Source organism: Symphalangus syndactylus, chromosome 9 (assembly GCF_028878055.3).
Source record: "Symphalangus syndactylus isolate Jambi chromosome 9, NHGRI_mSymSyn1-v2.1_pri, whole genome shotgun sequence".
Classification (NCBI taxonomy): Eukaryota; Metazoa; Chordata; class Mammalia; order Primates; family Hylobatidae; genus Symphalangus; species Symphalangus syndactylus.
The window spans coordinates 104306713-104324849 of NC_072431.2; the positions used below are offsets into that span (position 1 = coordinate 104306713).

General features: G+C 41.0%; 1 protein-coding gene and 1 long non-coding RNA gene across 2 annotated transcripts in view; one reads left to right on the forward strand and one right to left on the reverse strand.

The window, feature by feature from the left end:
- Positions 1–437: 437 nt before the first annotated feature.
- The window catches only part of NFE2L3 (NFE2 like bZIP transcription factor 3), a 33740-nt gene continuing 16040 nt past the window's right edge, over positions 438–18137 (reverse strand). Inside the window, exons 2-4 of the mRNA XM_055293607.2 lie at positions 9744–9923; positions 3771–3854; positions 438–3019 (exon numbers count right to left, since the gene is read on the reverse strand). Of these exons, the coding sequence (XP_055149582.1) occupies positions 1760–3019; positions 3771–3854; positions 9744–9923 (1524 nt within the window). The 3' untranslated portion in view covers positions 438–1759. The remainder of the gene's footprint in view (positions 3020–3770; positions 3855–9743; positions 9924–18137) is intronic.
- On the forward strand, positions 3850–16469 carry LOC129490133 (uncharacterized). Its single transcript, XR_010113552.1, has 3 exons — positions 3850–8916; positions 9227–14328; positions 15801–16469. It is a non-coding gene; the product is annotated as an uncharacterized lncRNA (long non-coding RNA).

The following is an 18137-nucleotide window of genomic DNA, read 5'->3' on the forward strand; positions in this document are numbered from 1 at the left end:
AGTATATTCAGTTTGCAGTTACTAGATCTGTGTGTGCTATATTTAAGGTTTTTTATAGTTTAAACTTGGGCCAGGCATGGCGGTGCATAATCAGCAGCTCGGGAGGCTGAGGCAGTCCAGGAGTTTTGAGGCTGGATCTTTTATTGGGGCCACTGCACTTCAGCCTGGGTAACAAGAGTCACCATGATTACCGATTATGCTCTCCACTGTCTTTTCGAGGTTCGAAAAGAATGCTATCTGATAAGCAGGCCCTCGTGTGAGTGTACTTAGTAGGATTTCCTACTGAAATGTTTTATGTGTTCTTAAACTATCAAAAGCTTAAGACATTTGAAATACTCCTTGTAAAAAGCAACAGACTAAAATGATCATTTAAACACCATGAGTCGTTGAAGGGGCAATAATTTTATCTAGAAGCATTTCTGGCAAAATAACAGGCCTTGGGAAGAAAAATTTATTATAAAAATCCGACGGTATATATAAACTGCATTTCTCTAGCCCAAGATATTTATGTGATACTTTACACTGTAGCTCCTGTGGCAGAAACTTCATTTTGAAAATTTGGACACATTAAGCATTATAGTACACATCAAAATCTTGATGTTCCCCAAACTTGACAGGCTTCTAGGTGAGGTCATTGCTGTCTTCAGAAAATTCAACAATCTTCTGTTACTGTTCCAGTGAACTTAAGTGAGGTTTTCATTTCAAATGCCATTATTTCTAGAATTTACCTTACCCTGGTTTATTTTCAAATTCACCTGTTTTTTTCCCCTAATTGCTTTTGCCCATTTTAAACACTTAAATCTTTTAGATGGTTTCACCGTTACTGACTCTTCCCCTACTGTTTGTTTATATGGCTTACAATGTTCTGGTGAGATCTCAGTATTCTAAGATGGTGAGGCCATCCCTTCAGGCTGGCTTTACTGCCAGAGATTTTATGGATTTAATATACACACAAGGAGTTATATTTTTGCAAGTAGCCCATTCTGTCTCTGGTTACATGAGGAAGGCCTGTGGCTTAAACTACCAGTTTAAGTGACCATAGGTCTTCAATGCATTCTATATCACATAGCATTCAGTGTGTTAAGTATTGGGGTAGGGGGGTGGATTTGCCTTATTTTGGCATACTATGTTGACCTCAATTTGGCTTGAGTCTGAGGAATTTGCTATGCTGCTCTATTTGTTATTCACCTATATTCCTGAATGTGGATATTTTGGAAGGAAAGGTAAATTTGGTTGAGATTTCTGTATAAAAGGGAAAAGTTAATTTTTAATACAAATACAAAATTTATTTCCATAGAAAGCACAATTTATAAGTTAAATATAAAGATTAAAATGTGTTTGAAAAGCTCACTATAGTGCTAACAAACTAAATGAAAATAAGGCTATTTTGCATTTAAAACTGAAATACCTCTTAAGATAATTTGATCCCCAGTGTTTGCTCTTTTTGAAGTAGCCGACTTACTCTTAAAAAGGATGGCTACCAAGATGGAAAGTCTTACTGGGTTTTCATGTTAACCTATTCTTTGGACATAACTATGAATTTTGTATACAATGCATTTCATGAAAAGTTGTGGCTTCCCCAGATTTCCCACAAGTGTGATCTTGAAGTCCTAAACATTTGTCCACATGAGCTTCAAAACAGAGCCTTAACTGAGTTATTCAAGTAGCAGTACTTAAAGATATAATTCTTGAAGCAGTTTCAATGGTTTCTGATCCAAATAATCAGTTTCTGAACATTAACACGTAATATAGTCCATCCTCAGTTTCTTCTCACTTTTTTTCCCTTTTGGGTTTCCTTTTTGTGGCCTGAGGCCACCAGTTCTTTGGGTACTATCAAGATACTTCCATCATGGGTACACTGAAGAGCATAGTGGTTTGGATTGACTGGCCTACCTTGGTCATCTCTTAATCTACTAAAAATATCATGATAAAGGTCATGCAGTTTCTGTTTCATTATGTTAATAGCTTTGTTACATTGTGCTTGCTCTCTCTTTAGAGTTTCCTTCTTTGCTTGCAAGTTACATACATCATCTTCTAGATTCAAAATTATGTCCAATTTGCGTTTACGACAGTTCTGCGCAGCAACTTTATTTTTCCCTCTTCGTCTGATATCACGGATAAGTGAGACTTGTAGGTCTGTCAGATAATACTTACTTAACATGCTATTGAAAGAATCAACAGGCATGCCGACAATTTCATCTACAGAAAAAGGGATATGCAAAGCTTTAGCACGCTGTTCATCACGGCTCAGGTTTCTATCTGTGTCTTCAAGGTACCTACTCCTTATCTTCTGTGACTTCCCAGGCCACGAAAAAGGTTCAGAAGTAGATTCTGGTGCACTTGGCTGTACGTGGTAAGTGTGGTTATGAAATACGTGTTGAAACGTAAGATCCCCATGGGAACCAGAATCACTCTGATCCAAGTGACAAAGCTTATTGGGTTCTGGGTAGTAGCCGCCTACAGCACCTTCTAAGTCATGATGGGAACTAGATTCATGGTCAGTACAATAACCTATAGCACCTTCATCACACACACAGTGAGAGGAATTAGACTTGATGACAGAGGTACTATTGTGACTGGAATCTAAAGAAAGGCCAGAATCAGAATCTGGTTCATCAAAAAGCTGAGAAACATCGATTGGTTCAAAGTTGTCTTCTGTGGCCAATGACATTAAGTTTATCTCATCAAATATATTTACGTCAAGGTCATACAGTAGGTCTTGGCTTGTTAGATTCCTCATATGATTGTCAACCGGTGAAAGAAATCCTGTCAAATTATTTCCAGGAAGAGTTTGCTCAGGATTGGTGGTAGGAGAACTTAACTGCAGAAATGGTTCTTGTGACTGTGAAGTCCTTGCTATTGCATCTCTTCTAAATGTATTGTTGGGACAAAGCAAGATGGCCTCATGAAGATTCACATCCTGACTTATAGCCTGGCTAAAGTTTACATGATAATGTGGTGAAGAATTCATGCCATCATTGATACTGCCTGGAAGAGGAATATCTCCCAATGAGATGCCCTGAAAAACGAAGGAAGAACACTTTAAACATATATAGCCCTATTTCTGAAGCAGTTCTATTACCTAACACAACTTTACTTTCCCCTCTTTTGTTAATTCCTCTATATTTAATAGCGATAGATGCTGTTGGCAGTAACTTCCCAGTTAAAATACAGGCAATACAATACGAGATGTAAGTCCAAATCAGAAATTAAGATTGATTAGTATAAAAGCTGACTGCACTTTCTTCTTAAAAAGTCTAATGTTACAATCTTGTAATTTACTACTTTATAATAAGATGCAACTCATCCTAGCGGTTGGTAATCACATTGTGGAGGGTCAGGGATAATAAACTACAGTGAAGTAGTAGTCTGGAGGAGAGAGGTTGTTTAAATGCCTCTAAGCACTAAAACTATAAGGCTATTGTGAATATTGCTGCAATAAACATGGGAGTGCAGGTGTCCCTTTGATACACTGATTTCCTTTCCTTTGGATAAATACCTGTTAGTGGGATCACATGGTAGTTCAATTTTTAGTTTTTTGAGAAACCTCCATGCTATTTTCCATGACCAGTCTAAATTTGATTATATCTTTGGGATTACTTGGAAAGAGGAATGGTATACATATTTGGTTAATTCTAAGCTGAAGTGCTTCTGTAAAAATAAGCATTACTTTAAACTGCTGTGTCATCCAAGTAAAGGAGTTGTATTTATTCACCAAAAGGTCAGTGCAGATATGTTCCTGCAAGGATAAAAGTCAAAGTTCCAATTACCTCCAGTGAATTTTCAGGCTGTGATGAAAGCAACTGGAATAAGTCTTCCAGAGAGAAAGAAGTATCTGTCCCATTCAGATGTCTCTGTAGAGAAACAAAAGGTGCATCCTTCACATAAAAGACTGAACTGGTTAGGGCTTTAGGCTTTATCTTTAAAGGATCACCAGGTCTTATCTCCACACTGGATTTTTATCCTATTATGTTCCTCGGTTGGAAGTTTTACTTTTTATTTATTGTATTTTGAGACGGAGTCTCACTCTGTCACCCAGAATGGAGTGCAGTGGTGCAATCTCGGCTCACTACAACCTCTGCCTCCCAGGTTCAAAGGATTCTCCTGCCTTAGCCTCCGGAGTAGCTGGGATTACAGCTGTGCACCACCACATCTGGCTAATTTTTGTATTTTTAGTAGAGACAGGGTTTCACCATGTTGGCCAAGTTGGTCTCGAACTTCTGACCGCAAATGATCCACCCACCTAGGCCTCCCAAAGTGCTGGGATTACAGACATGAGCCACTGCAGCTGGCCTATTTCTCTTCTTACAGTACTCAATATTTCAACACGCATACTTAAAAGTCCAAAGTTAATCAGTATTTCTATTCCTACCATAAACAACTTCCACATAATTTTTGGCTAATTCTTAGTTTCAGCTTATTTTGCCCCTCCATAGCCAGCTCTCCCAGTTGGTTACACAATCATATAATTTTGGCCAGGTGTGGTGGCTCACGCTTGTAATCCCAGCACTTTGGGAGGCCAAAGCAGACAGATCGCCTGAGCCCAAGAGTTGGAGACCAGCTTGGGCAACATAATGACAATTTCTACAAATTAAATTAGCTGGGTGTGGTGGTGTGCACCTGTGGTCCCAGCTACTCTGGGGTGCTGAGGCAGGAGGACTGCCTGAGTCCAGGAGGTTGAGGCTGCAGTGAGTTGTGACAGCGCTGCCACACTCCGGCCTAACAGAATGAGATCTCGTCTCAAAAAAAAAAATGTAATTTTTACAGTCAATACTTATTTACATTTACTCCAATTTGTTTTTTTAAAACCAACTTATTGATGCTTCATCTCACTCCTGGTCTTTATGCTTTAGCCTCTTTCTAGTTGAAAGAACTCTTCAGAGTTCTTTTTAGAGAAGACCTGAGCAGTAAACTCAGTTTTTGTTACATGGAATTATTTTGAGACAGTCTTGCCCTGTTGCCCAGGCTGGAGTGCACTAGTGAGATCTCAGCTCACTGCAATCTCCGCCTCCCGGGTTCAAGTGATTCTTGTGTCTCAGCCTCCGGAATAGCTGGGACTACAGGCATGTGTCACTGCGCCTGGCTAATTTTTATATTTTTAGTAGAGATGGGGTTTTGCCATGTTGGCCAGGCTTGTCTTGAACTACTGACCACAGGTGATCCACCCGCCTTGGCCTCACAGAGTTGGGATTACAGGCATGAGCCACCATGCCCGGCCTACATGGAATTATTTTGCCTTCATGCTTAAATGATGAGTTAACTGGTAAAAATATAAGGTTTAATGTTTTCCCTCAGTACTCTGTCTTATGGCATTTATTACTACTGGTAAGTTTGCTCTCAGTGTTATTTATAATGAACCTTTTCTGTATCAGGTAATTAAAAAAAATTTTCTTCTTAGTTCTTGATGTTCTGTTTCAATCTGGTATGTCTGGGACTTAATTAGTTTTCGTTAGGAGCTCTGTGTACTCCTTTAATCTGAGGACTTTTCTGGAAATATTTTGCCATAAACTCATGTTAAATATTGCTTCTCTTTCATATTTTATAGTTTCTTCTGGGACTCCTATTAGAAGTAACTTAGATTTTTCTCTTCTATCATTGTCTCAATTTTGCTTTCATATTTTGCATCTTCTCTGTGGTATATTCTAGATAATTTTCTTAGATCTTTCTTCCAACTTACCCTTTTCTTTAGCTGTTCACACCACTTCCACTGAATTTTCAATGAAAATTGCTTTTTCATATCTAGAATTTCATTTGGGCTCTTTTCTAGATCTTTTTCTTTTTTTCATGATAGTCTGTTCTTGCCTTATAGATTCTGTTCCTATGAACAATTTAAACACTGATTTAGAGTCTTTTTCAGAGGACTAGGAATCCCGACTTTTGCATATGTTGACTCATGGCTATTTATGTCATTTTTAGTTCTTAAAAGGTGAGCATTTTAGGGAGCAATTTTGCATTTTTCTCTTCAAGATCCAGTGTTTATATCACTTTCCAGACTGTACTTCTCTTGGCTGAGGATTCTTGATGGTGATGGTAGTGTGCATTCAGATCTTATATCTAGCTTTGGGGCCCCCACTGGGGTTCTGATTTCTAAAGGGTAGCTGAAAATTGTACCAGTCCCCATTTCCTAGATATTCTTCCAGAGTTGTCATCTGGAAGAATGGAAGGAAATGCCAGTGATTCACTGGTCTAACTCATTTCTGTTTTATTTCAACAAGCTTTTAAGGCACCTACAAAGTAATAGCCCAAAAAAAGAACAGAAATATATGGTCAGAAATGTGGCTGGGTGCAGTGGCTCACACCTGTAATCCCAGCACTTTGGGAGGCCAAAGTGGGCAGATTGCTTGAGCCCAGGAGTTTGAGACCAGCCCACTTCTACTGAAAATAGAAAAAATTAGCTGGGCATGGTGGTGTGCACCTATAGCCCCAGTTACTTGGGAGGCTGAAGTGGGAGATCACCTGAGCCCGGGAGGTTTACGCTGCAGTGAGCCACGACAGTACCACTGCACTTTAGCCTGGGTGACAGATGAGATCCTGCTTCCCCCGCTGCCTCCCTCAAAAAACAAAAAAAAAAGTGTTAAGTACACAAAGATGTGATGTAAATGCTCAGGCTAGGAACATGGAGATAACACAATGAGGAACCAAGCCTGATAAGAATTAGGCACAAATGCCTGGCTTTGAATGATTAATATGTTTCTGAAAAGTTTTGTCCAAATTGATGTTTATCCTATGTCAAATTACATTTTAAATTATCTCCAAGGAAGCTCCCTACTTCATTTGTCTCCTCATTAATATTTAGTAAGTGCCTAGTCTGTGCCTAGCAGTGAATTAGTTTGTTACAGGTAGAAGTAAACAGTTCTTGCTTTTCTGGGAAGCCCAGTGAGGGAGTAAAGACAAAGACATACCTGGGAGAAAGGCAATATACAATTCAGTGTTAAATAAGTGAAAGACTAGTGAAAACATCTTTTCCCTCAAAGAGAGCTGTGAATACTCAGGCAAGTGGGCAGAAATGTTGTCCCCTTCAACATATATATGGTTCTGTTAGTATTTTAATATAAAAGTCCATGGGTATTGATTTGACAATACAGTAGGTATGCTGTGGGGAGAGTGGTAAAACCATACAATGCATCCATGAATTAGGAAATAGATAAGTCAGAGGAGCTGGGGAGAATACCAGCTGGGAAAAAAGAACAGGCAGTTGCCAGATGCCAGGCTGCAACTGAGGGTTACAAAAGGGTTAAAGCTCCACTGGTCAGAGTGAAAATGGGAGGGTTCCTTGGGGTGTGCTCTCTACCCCTCCCCTTCATCTGAAGAATGGCAAAAAGGGCCTCAAGGAGACCACTTAGAACTTGGTGTGTGTTCTTTGCAGTTTGGGGACACAGAAGCTTAGTGTCCCACTTTTGCCTAAGAAATATAAAGGATGAGAAACCATGCAAGAGCCATAGTTAGGGAACTGAAAAAGGGTCTAAGGGCATGTTTCCAGGTGCTAGGCGGCCAGCAAATGGTTGAGAGGGCCACCTGGAGAGGTGAAATGCATGTATACCACGGAACATTCAGGGAAGAGTCCTAAAGGACCAGCTGCAGTGGAGATGCATTTGCCCCTGTCAAGAGGAAGACTCCCAGCTGTGGGGCCAGGGGTCTCCAAAGGACCTATACACGAAAAAGTGTCCACGTGACAAAGAGTTGTATAATATTTAAATGTATCGCGTGGTCAAGAGAAACAATTTCCTATGTTCTTAGCACCCCACACCCTCAACCCCAGAGAAATCAGTAGGGCAGGCCACACAAAACTGAGGGAAGATGCTGAATTTTAGCCCAGTGTGTTTTGTTTTGGATTTTTCTTTTTTGAGACAGGGTCCTGCTCTGTCACCCCGTCTGAAGTGCAGTGGCGTGATGACGGCTCACTGCAGCCTCAACTTCCCAGGCTCAAGTGATCCACCTCAGCCTGCCAAGCAGCTGGGACCACAGGCACACACCACCACGCCCAGCTAACTTTTGGTTCAGCGTTCTTGAAAATTACATTGGGTTATACTTTTTTTTTTTTTTTTTCTTGAGACAGGGTCTCACTTTGTTGCCCAGGTTGGAGTGCACTGGTGTGATCACAGCTCACTGCAGCCTCGACCTCCCAGGCTCAGGTGATCCTCCCACCTCAGCCTCCTGGGTAGCTAGGACTACAGGAACACATCACCACACCAACTAATTTTTGTAATTTTTGTGGAGATGGGGTTTTGCCATGTTGCTCAGGCTGATCTCCAACTCCTGGGCTCAAGCGATCTGCATGCTTTGGCTTCCCAAAGTGCTGGGATTATAGGTGTGAGCAACTGTACATGGCCACACTGGGTTATTCTTATCAATTGCTGCACTGGGATGGCCAGAGGGATTTTCATGAGTATCTAGAATTTATGGGACCTGCCCTAGATTTCACCAAGGGGCTCTAGGTGGAAGCTAGAGGGGCAAGGGAGTGGTAGGCAGGCAAAGAGAACAAACCTGTTTTCTGATTTCATGCAAAATAATCAAGTAATTTTCCATGTTATATTACATGGCCAGGGCTACCGTGATGACAGCTGTCTGAGAAGGGTCAGGGCATGGTACTCTCCATCCTCCAAGGTATTCAAAACACAGCCCTAAACTCCACCTTCTGGGAAGGGGACATGCTAAAGCAGGTGATGGCTAAGAGAACCGTCAGGGCAAGACCTGTGAGGGTATGCCTTCCAGGTAGAAGTGCCACGTGGTTATTAAATATCTCTGGAGCACCTGTTTTGCCATGCTTGTGGGCAGGACCTCAGCAGGGCTGAAGAGAAACCAGAGTACAGCCCAAATGAAAGGAGGAGGAAGCACAGATCGCAGGAAGCATCCATCCCTTCAGCCTGGCTCTGGGAGTTCATCTTTGTACACCTCTTCTCACAGCTAAAGAGTATGGTTAGGGCCGGGCGCGGTGGCTCAAGCCTGTAATCCCAGCACTTTGGGAGACCGAGGCGGGCGGATCACAAGGTCAGGAGATCGAGACCATCCTGGCTAACATGTTGAAACCCCGTCTCTACTAAAAATACAAAAAATTAGCCGGGCGTGATGGCGGGCGCCTGTAGTCCCAGCTACGCGGGAGGCTGAGGCAGGAGAATGGCGTGAACCCGGGAGGTGGAGCTTGCAGTGAGCCGAGATCGTGCCACTGCACTCCAGCCTGGGCGACAGAGCAAGACTCCGTCTCAAAAAAAAAAAAAAAAAGAGTAAGGTTAGGCAATGAGGAGTTAAGGAGGTGGTCCTACTGGACCATGGATGCCCAACGGTTCAGCCAGGCCTGCCAGGAGACTGAACAAAGATTTCAGCCCAAGCCTTAGCTGACATCATGGGTGATTGGCTGTAGGGTAGGTCCTCGGCTTGCTCTCCTGGACTAGGCCAGCCTGGCTACCTGTTCATGTGGCTGGTTGAGGACTCCTAGGTTCACCATTTCTTCATCCCTTGCCTTGGCAAACATAACTAGCAAAACCTGCTAAGCAAGGTCCTGGAAGGGGGTGTGTGCACATACACACAAAATCTTGAGTTTAACCACAGAAAACAATTGTATGGCTAATTCATTTATAAATCAAATTACTACTCCCATAACTTAAAGACACAGGTATTTTCATATATGGTATTTGTTAATAGTAGAGCATACTGTTTTACATGCTCATTCTTGACACAAACTGTCAATGCCACAAAATCTACATTAAAACCAAAATGGCAAGGCTTGAATATTCTGAAAGGCTTACCTCATTTCTAGATTCACTGGTCTTTTCTGCCTCCCAATCAGGTTTCTCTGCTATTTTGTTCCCATCATCATTATTCTGCTGAAGTGAGTTCTCCTTCTGGGCTGACACCCTTTCTTCATTTTCCTCATGCTGGGAACTATGATCCACAGCTTCGTGCTTTTCTCTTAGCACCTCGTTCTCCTATAAAAGTACCAAATTTCATCAAATAAGCAAACAGTCTTTAAAACTGCATTGTGCTTATTGTTCAGGGACCATGAAAACCCACAAGTCAAAAGCCAAGACTGGCATTTCATTATTTCAGCATCAAAGAAACATTTAATTCAGAAACAAAGGTCAGTGTTATATCCTGTCCTGAGACAGGCTGTTCTAATCTGTGCAATTTAAATTAACATGCACTTATAAAGCCGCTGAATTTAAAATACTCATGAATTAGATTAGATTTGGAAATTAATGTTGCCAGCAGGCAGTTTTAATTTTCTGTTGAAAATTGATCAAACAGCTAAGTTGGAAGCAAACACTGATCAAATATGGAAACTATTATTATAAACTATTAATTGTGGTTCTCTCTGGAAGGTTGGCAACAGGGTGGGAAAGAGTTTACTTCACTTTATACATGTCTATAACCGTGAATATTTTACAACAAACACATATTGCTTTATTTGTTTATTTATTGAGTCTCGCTCTGTCGCCCAGGCTGGAGTGCAGTGGCGAGATCTCGGCTCACTGCAAGCTCCGCCTCCCGGGTTCACGCCATTCTCCTGCCTCAGCCTCCTGAGTATCTGGGACTACAGAAGCCTGCCACCACGCCCAGCTATTTTTTTTTTTTTTTTTTTTTTTTTGGTATTTTTAGTAGAGACGGGGTTTCACCGTGTTAGCCAGGATGGTCTCAATCTCCTGACCTCATGATCCATCCGCCTCCGCCTCCACCTCCCAAAGTGCTGGGATTACAGGCATGAGCCACCACGCCCAGCCATATTCCTTTTATAATCAGGAAAATGACAAATGTAAAACATCTCCACAGATCTACACTTATTTGCCCAGATAAGTCCTTCTACCTTAATTTGCTTTATAAATAAGGAGGCCTAAATAATTAAAAGGCTAGAGAATTCTTCTAAACATTCAAATATGGTTACCATTTAGAGTGTACTGCATATTCAGATAGTTTCAACTATCATGTTAAAAGCTCTCTGGATGTATTTTTGCCCCTATAACATTAAAGCTTGTCAAACTTTTTCACAATTTCTGTTTCTTCCAGGAACAGGACACACTGGCACACCCTTTTCCCACCAAACCACAGAAAAAACATTTTTAAATGAAGGTTGAAGAAATGGAAATTTACAGATGCCAGAAGAAAGGAGAAAAATCAGGCAAGATAAAAAAGGAGGCTGATGTTCTGCTGGTCCACTTGGTTTACTGGCTCCTCTGTCTGACTGTGCCTTCCCTCTAGACACTGTAGATGATGTTTAGTCCTAGCTCAATCAGTCTCTCCCTTTGCACATTCCGTTACAACCCTGCTCATGTGCTCAAGATATTGCTCCTGCTACTCTTCCCTCTCTTCTGCATCAATAGTTCTTTCTCATCGACTGGACAATTCCCATCAGCCCACTATCATACATGAATACCCCCACCTTTAAAAACCCCTCCCTTGGTCCCACACTAGTCTTTAGATCCCATTCCATTTTTCTGCTCCCCTTTAGAGCAAAAACCTCCAGAGTTATCTGTACTCAGTGTATTTTCTCTTCACCTATCAGCAAACTTTGGATTAGTTACCATCTCCTCCTGGAAACAGCTTCTTCACCTGGCATCCAAGTATTTCTCTATTCTCCTACCTCATCAAGAACTTCTGCTTTGCTGATTCATCCCCTTGATATCTAAACATAGCAATGTCCCAAGGCTCAGTCCTCAGGTCCACCAAGCACTCTCCCACTTCACAGCCCTTCTACTTACAGCCCTTTCTGCCTATAAGCTCTCTCAACCCTGTTATCCTCCTGACCCCAGGTCTCTTCAAATATTTACCATCTCAGTTTTCTTTCTTAATCTCTGTATATAAAAAACTACATCAAAATCTTTTTCCCTTATCTTGCTTTATTTTTTCTCCATAGCATTTAGCACCAGCTGATATACTGCCATGTTTATTTGTTTGCTGTTTGTCCTACTAGAATGCTAGTTTTTTGAAGGCAAGGGCTCTGTCTGCCTGGTTCCTGCTGTTGGCCACTTCCTATCCCAGATTCTGGCACATAACAGACCCTTACTACATATTTGTTGAATAGCTGAACTCTTAGACACAATATCCTAAGACTTTGATAGAGATCTTACTTCTGATAGATTGTTCTTTCCTGCAACAATACTGATTCCTATATAAATCTGGGGAAGGAAGAAAAGGTGACTGATGACTTTTTACCTCTCAGCTTTTGCCAAGGTAAGGTTTTTTGTGGTTGTTAAATCTGAATATAATTAAATTAAAAACTTTGGATACCCGAGGCAGCTAACTTTGTTCAAAAACTTGCTGGTGGTAGAGAGAGAAACTTCTAATCTCGAAATCAAATGATCTATTTTAGAACCATGAAGCAAAGTCCCCTAAATCTGTAATATATGCATTAATACAACACACATGGACACACACAAACATGCAAACACAAGAACGTCACCTATATTACATAAATAATAACAGGGAAACAAGTGTTTGATGTAGATCAAGCCCATAGAGGAACTGATCAAGCAAACTTTAGTCTGGGAAGGATTTTTTTGTGGGGGAAACTTTTTGAGTGTAATGAATTGGTAACAAAGGTATGTAAGACGTCTTGTCTGAAAACTCAGGAAGAGGACTGGAGGCAGAGAAATTCTATATGATCAAAATTCACACTACAGGAAGCCAAAATTAGGTATAACATAATAATGGATCATAACTCATTGAATAAAATGAGTTGAATAAAAGAATCAATGAGTGCACTCAAATATAAACAAATAAATGAAGGAAAAAGGAAATCTCTTATAGTAGAATACAAATAATAAATATAAAAGGAGAATGATGAATTAGAAAACCATCAATGGATGCTTAATTTAAGGAGTGAAAATTTTATGAGAAATAAGATACTTAAATAGTCTCAAAGTATCGCTCTGCAGATTACTTGTTAATTACAAAAAGAAAAATAATAACACTACAGGAGAAATCTGGCAGACACCACCTAAATCAAATGGTCAACTCTATCATCAAAATACGGAGTTAAACCAACATCGTGGTCTCCTGATATGGAGGACACAATACCATTTCTGTGGTTTTCTCACCAAAAATTCATAATCTCAATCTAATCATTGAGGAAACATCAGATAAATCAACATTGGGGGTCATTTTTACAAACTAACTGATTGATGCCCTTCAACAATCTAAAGGTGAAGAAACACAGAGAGGAGTGTTTCCACATTACAGGTGACTAAAGAGACTCGGCAAATACATACTGACAGATTCTGAAAACGGACTGTAGATTAGATAGTAGCCTTACATTCAGATTAAATGTCCTGATTTGATAACTGGGTATAGAAAAGAAAATCACTGTTCTTAGGAAATATACACTAATAAGTATCTGGGTGATGAGGGATGCAATGGTTTCAATTCACATATGTATACAGAGAGACATCGTTATTAATATAGCTAAATGAGGCAAGACATAAATAGGTAAATCTGGGTAAAGGGTACATATATGCCATTTTTTAAAAGTTTGAAATTATATTTAGCTAAAAGATTCACCTAAAAATGCCTACATAGCAAAATCACTTTGGCTAAGGCAACAGCAAAGGGTTATCCCAGAATAATTCTCCCATTAAATTTTCTGTTTATTTGTATTTTGCCCCCAAGTGTATAGACATAAAAACTTTAGTATTTTCAACTCTTCTAACATTTAAATTTCTTATTTCATTTTCTTGTCTATCTGCTTTGGCTATGCTTCCCAAATAATGCTAAATAATAATGGTGATACCTGATATTCTTGCTGATGAATTTAATGAGAATGCTTCACCAATAAGGATGACTTGTATTTGAGATACAGTCAGTCATTTTAAATTGAGTATCAAATACAACACTAGTACTGGGAATACGATAGTAAAAAATACAATCAGACCCTGCCCCCTTCACATCTTACATTCTATTTTTGTTTTTTTGTAGAGATGGGGTCTTGCTATGTTGCCCAGGCTAGTCAAACAATTCTTCCTCCTTGGCCTCCCAAAACACTGGGATTATAGGTGTGGGTCATCACTCCTGGCCAGATCTCACATTCTAAAGAGAGAGGGAACCAAAAATACAAGTGAACTAATGAAATAAATGCAAGTTATGGTAAGTGAAAGAGCTAGCTAGCTATATGAAAAAAGGAGACAAAGGAATTCAAGGCATAGATAATATCCAAACAGTATACTCATTTGCCTCTTACCACAGTTTATTTAACTGGCTTTTTTTTTTTTTTCTTTTCAGAAGGAGTTTTGATCTTGTTGCCCAGGCTGGAGTGCAATGGCGCGATCTCAGCTCACTGCAACCTCCACCTGCAGGGTTCCAGCGATTCTCCTGCCTCAGCCTCCCAAGTAGCTGGGATTACAGGTGCCTGCCTCCGCACCCAGACAATTTTTGTATTTTTAGTAGAAACGAGGTTTCACCATGTTGACTAGGTTGGTCTCGAACTCCTGACTTCAGGTGATCCACCTGCCAGCCTCCCAAAGTACTGGGATTACAGGCATGAACCACCACGCCCAGCCTAACTGGCTTCTTAATGGTGGATAGTTGTTTCTAATCTTTTCTTATAACAGATATTAAAATCTCCTCACCCATACTTCTTTGCACATGTGTGCAAGTAGGATACATTCCTGGAATTTATGCTGGGTCAATGGATATGTGTATTTTTTATTTGATGGATTCTACTGAAAAGCCCTTCAAAAAAGTTTGTGCCAATTAAAATTCCTACCAACAATGGATAAAAGTGCCAATCTGATAGATGAAAACTGGTGAAGATGGCTTACTGCAGCCTCAAACTCTTGGGCTCAAGTGATCCTCTCACCTCTCAGCTTCCCCAGTAGCTGGGACTACAGAAACATGCCACCATGCCTGGCTAATGTTTACTTTTTGTAGCGATAAGGGTCTTGCTGTTTTGCCCAGGCTGGTTTCAAAACTTCTAGGCTCAAGTGATCCTCTCCACTCAGCCTTCCAAAAGGACTGAGTCATGCAGGCCAAGAGTGATTCAGGGTCTTCTTTGATGTGATTTTTTAGGCCTTGGTATCATTGTTATCCTGGTTTTGAAAAAAGAATTGGGAAGCTTTATTTAACATTGGAATTCCTTATACTTGGAATGTTTGAAAGAAATCCCCTTGAATTCTGTCTGTGCCAGGAGTTTTTTGTTTTTCTGAAGAAACTATTCTGACAACTTTTTAAACTTATTTCATGGGATATACCAACAGACATCCAAAAAGGCTGTTCCGGCCTACACTGCCATCTGGTATGTGAGCAAACCCATTTCCTCACACTCCACCTACCTTGGGTTTGTTTCTTAATATTCGCTAATTAAAAGGTGAGAAACACAGCTCATTAGCAGGACAGTCTCGCAGGTATCAGCGTACATAGGAAACGAGGGGTGAATATGAAGATAGTAGGGGCACAACTCTGGACTGAGGTGGGGACAGATTCGAAATGTTAGAGTGCCTGCCTGCTCTTAAAGATGAGCAACTGAAAGAGCCAAGGGAAGGAAGGTAGTGGCTATGTGGATATTTCTTCTTTAGCTGGGTAGAGAGAGGCAGGAGAGGAAGACAGCAAGACCTGGGGGCCATGTCACATTAGTGTTGAAAACCTGGTTTCCTGAGAGGGTCCCTTCCAGCTCTGACACTCCAAAGGTCTATGAATAAGTGACCATATAATTTATCACCAAACCCGTCCACTTTTGAGAGGGTAAGAGGGTACTATTAACAATTAGGCTGGGCAACAAGCATAAACCAGGACTATCCCATATGGTGACCCACCTGAGGCCACAGGGGAAGAAGAGACTACATAGCTCTTAATAAGCATTTTTTTTTTTTTTTTGGTAGAGACGGGGTCTCGCCATGTTGCCCAGGCTGGTCTTGAACTTCTGAGCTCAAGCAATCCTCCCACCTCAGCCTCCCAAAGGGCTGGGATTACAGGCTGAGCCACTGCGCCTGGCGACTCTCAAGAATCTGGATGGCAGACTGAATTCCACAGACTGAGGGAAGAAAAAAACTTTAACCTGCACAGACTTAGGTATTGAATAAGTATCTTCTTGGATGGTCCTTCCTGTATTCATTCAACTTGTCTTTCTTGAGAGCCTATTATGAAGCACGTATAATAAACACAACAAGCATCATAAGTGATAAATGAGAGGAAGCATTTCCCCCAGGGCTAGTGGGATGCATGTGGAGATGTGCAGCCCAGGTCCCCTTCAAAGGAGGACTTGTGGCTATTCCCACATACCTGTGGGCAGCCAGCCTCCAGCAGCCAAAAGTCGCCTCCCCTAAGGTCACACCTGTCCCAGTGTGCCCACATCCCATGACCCGTCACCCGTCAAGATGGCCACAAGGCCATCTTGGCCCAATGTGGAACAAGTCTGATGCATCCATGTCAGCCCAGGTGCTGGGTTCTGCCAGCCTGCATCACAGTTCGACTTCTGCTTCTGTCTAATCCTGCCTGTCTCCAGTTATTGATCCCAATGGCTCCCCCTAATAAACCTCCTTCACACTAAAGGCAGTCTCAGAGTCTGCTTCCCAGAGAACCCAACTTGTAACAGTTAGCAATTATTCTACCTTGAGGGAGAGAGAGGGAGAATCTCAAGGCAGGGAGGGGTGGAGGATTCGCTACTGTAATATTTACAAAGTAAAAAAGGCCTATGGAATTTGTAATATAATTTGCAATTGCTTCTCGGCCTTTTGGCTAGAATCAAGTGTAATATAATGTGCGGTCTGCAAAGCCCAAAACAGCCTAGTGGCTAGGAAGTCCCAAGTTCAAAACAGCTGAGTAAAAAGACCTATCCTACCCAATAGCTGGGTAACATTGGGCCAGTTGCTAAACCTCTTTGACCCTCAGTTTCCCCATGTGTGAAATGAGAAGATAATATCTAATTCATATTTTAAGGAATTAGTTGAAAACAGCCCCTTCAGGAACACTTCTACACTGCTGGTGGGAATGTAAACCACTATGGAAAACAGTATGGAGATTCCTTAAAGAACTAAGAGTAGAACTACCATTTGATCCAGCAATCCCACTACTGGGCATCTACCCAGAGGAAATGAAGTCATTATACAAAAAAGATACTTGCATACGCATGTTTATAGCAGCACAATTCGCAATTCCAAAAATGTGGAATCAGCACAAATGCCCATCAATCAATGAGTGGATAAAGAAATTGTGAGATAGAAATATATCTATAATCTCTCTCTATATAGATTATATATATAATCTATATATTATATATATAATCATATAATATATATATGATGGAATACTACTCAGCCATAAAAAAGCATGAATTAACGGCATTCACAGCAACCTGGATGGAAATGGAGACTATTATTCTAAGTGAAGTGACTCAGGAATAGAACACCAAACATCGTATGTTCTCACTCATAAATGGGAGCTAAGCTATGAGGATACAAAGGCATAAGAATGACAAGAATGGCCGCGCACAGTGGCTCACGCCTATAATCCCACCATTTTGGGAGGCTGAGGCAGGTGGATCACCTGAGGTCAGGAGTTTGAGACCAGTCTGGGCAACATGGTGAAACCCTGTCTCTACTAAAAATACAAAAATTAGCCAGGCGTGGTGGCGTGTGCCTGTAGTCCCAGCTACTTGGGAGGCTGAGGCAGGAGAATCACTTCAACCCGGGAGGTGGAGGTTGCAGTGAGCCGAGATCACACCGTTGCACTCCAGTCTGGGTGACAGAGCGAGACTCTTGTCTCAAAAAAAAAAAGAAAAAAGACAAGAATGACACAATGGACTTCAACGACTTGGGAGGGAGGAAGGGCGAGGGGGAGGTGAGGGATAAAAGACTACAAACTGGGTTCAGTGTATACTACTTGGGTGATGGGTGCACCAAAATCTCACAAATCGCCACTAAAGAACTCACTCATGTAACCACACACCATCTGTTTGGAAATAAAAAATTTAAAATAATTTAAAAATTAAAAAATCAGATATTCATTTTAAAAATAGCCCCTTCATATGTGTAAGCTGCTATATAAACACAAATCGCTCCTTTCTACTGCTTTTTGATTCTGAAGATTTGCAACGAATGATTAACTGCCAATAACTCAATCCGGATTTCAAGAGAAAGCGAAACCAGCTAGCCCTGGTAGCCAGTAATTATTATCTCTGCTTTCTTTTTCTGTTTTTCTTCTCAACTCAGTGACATGGA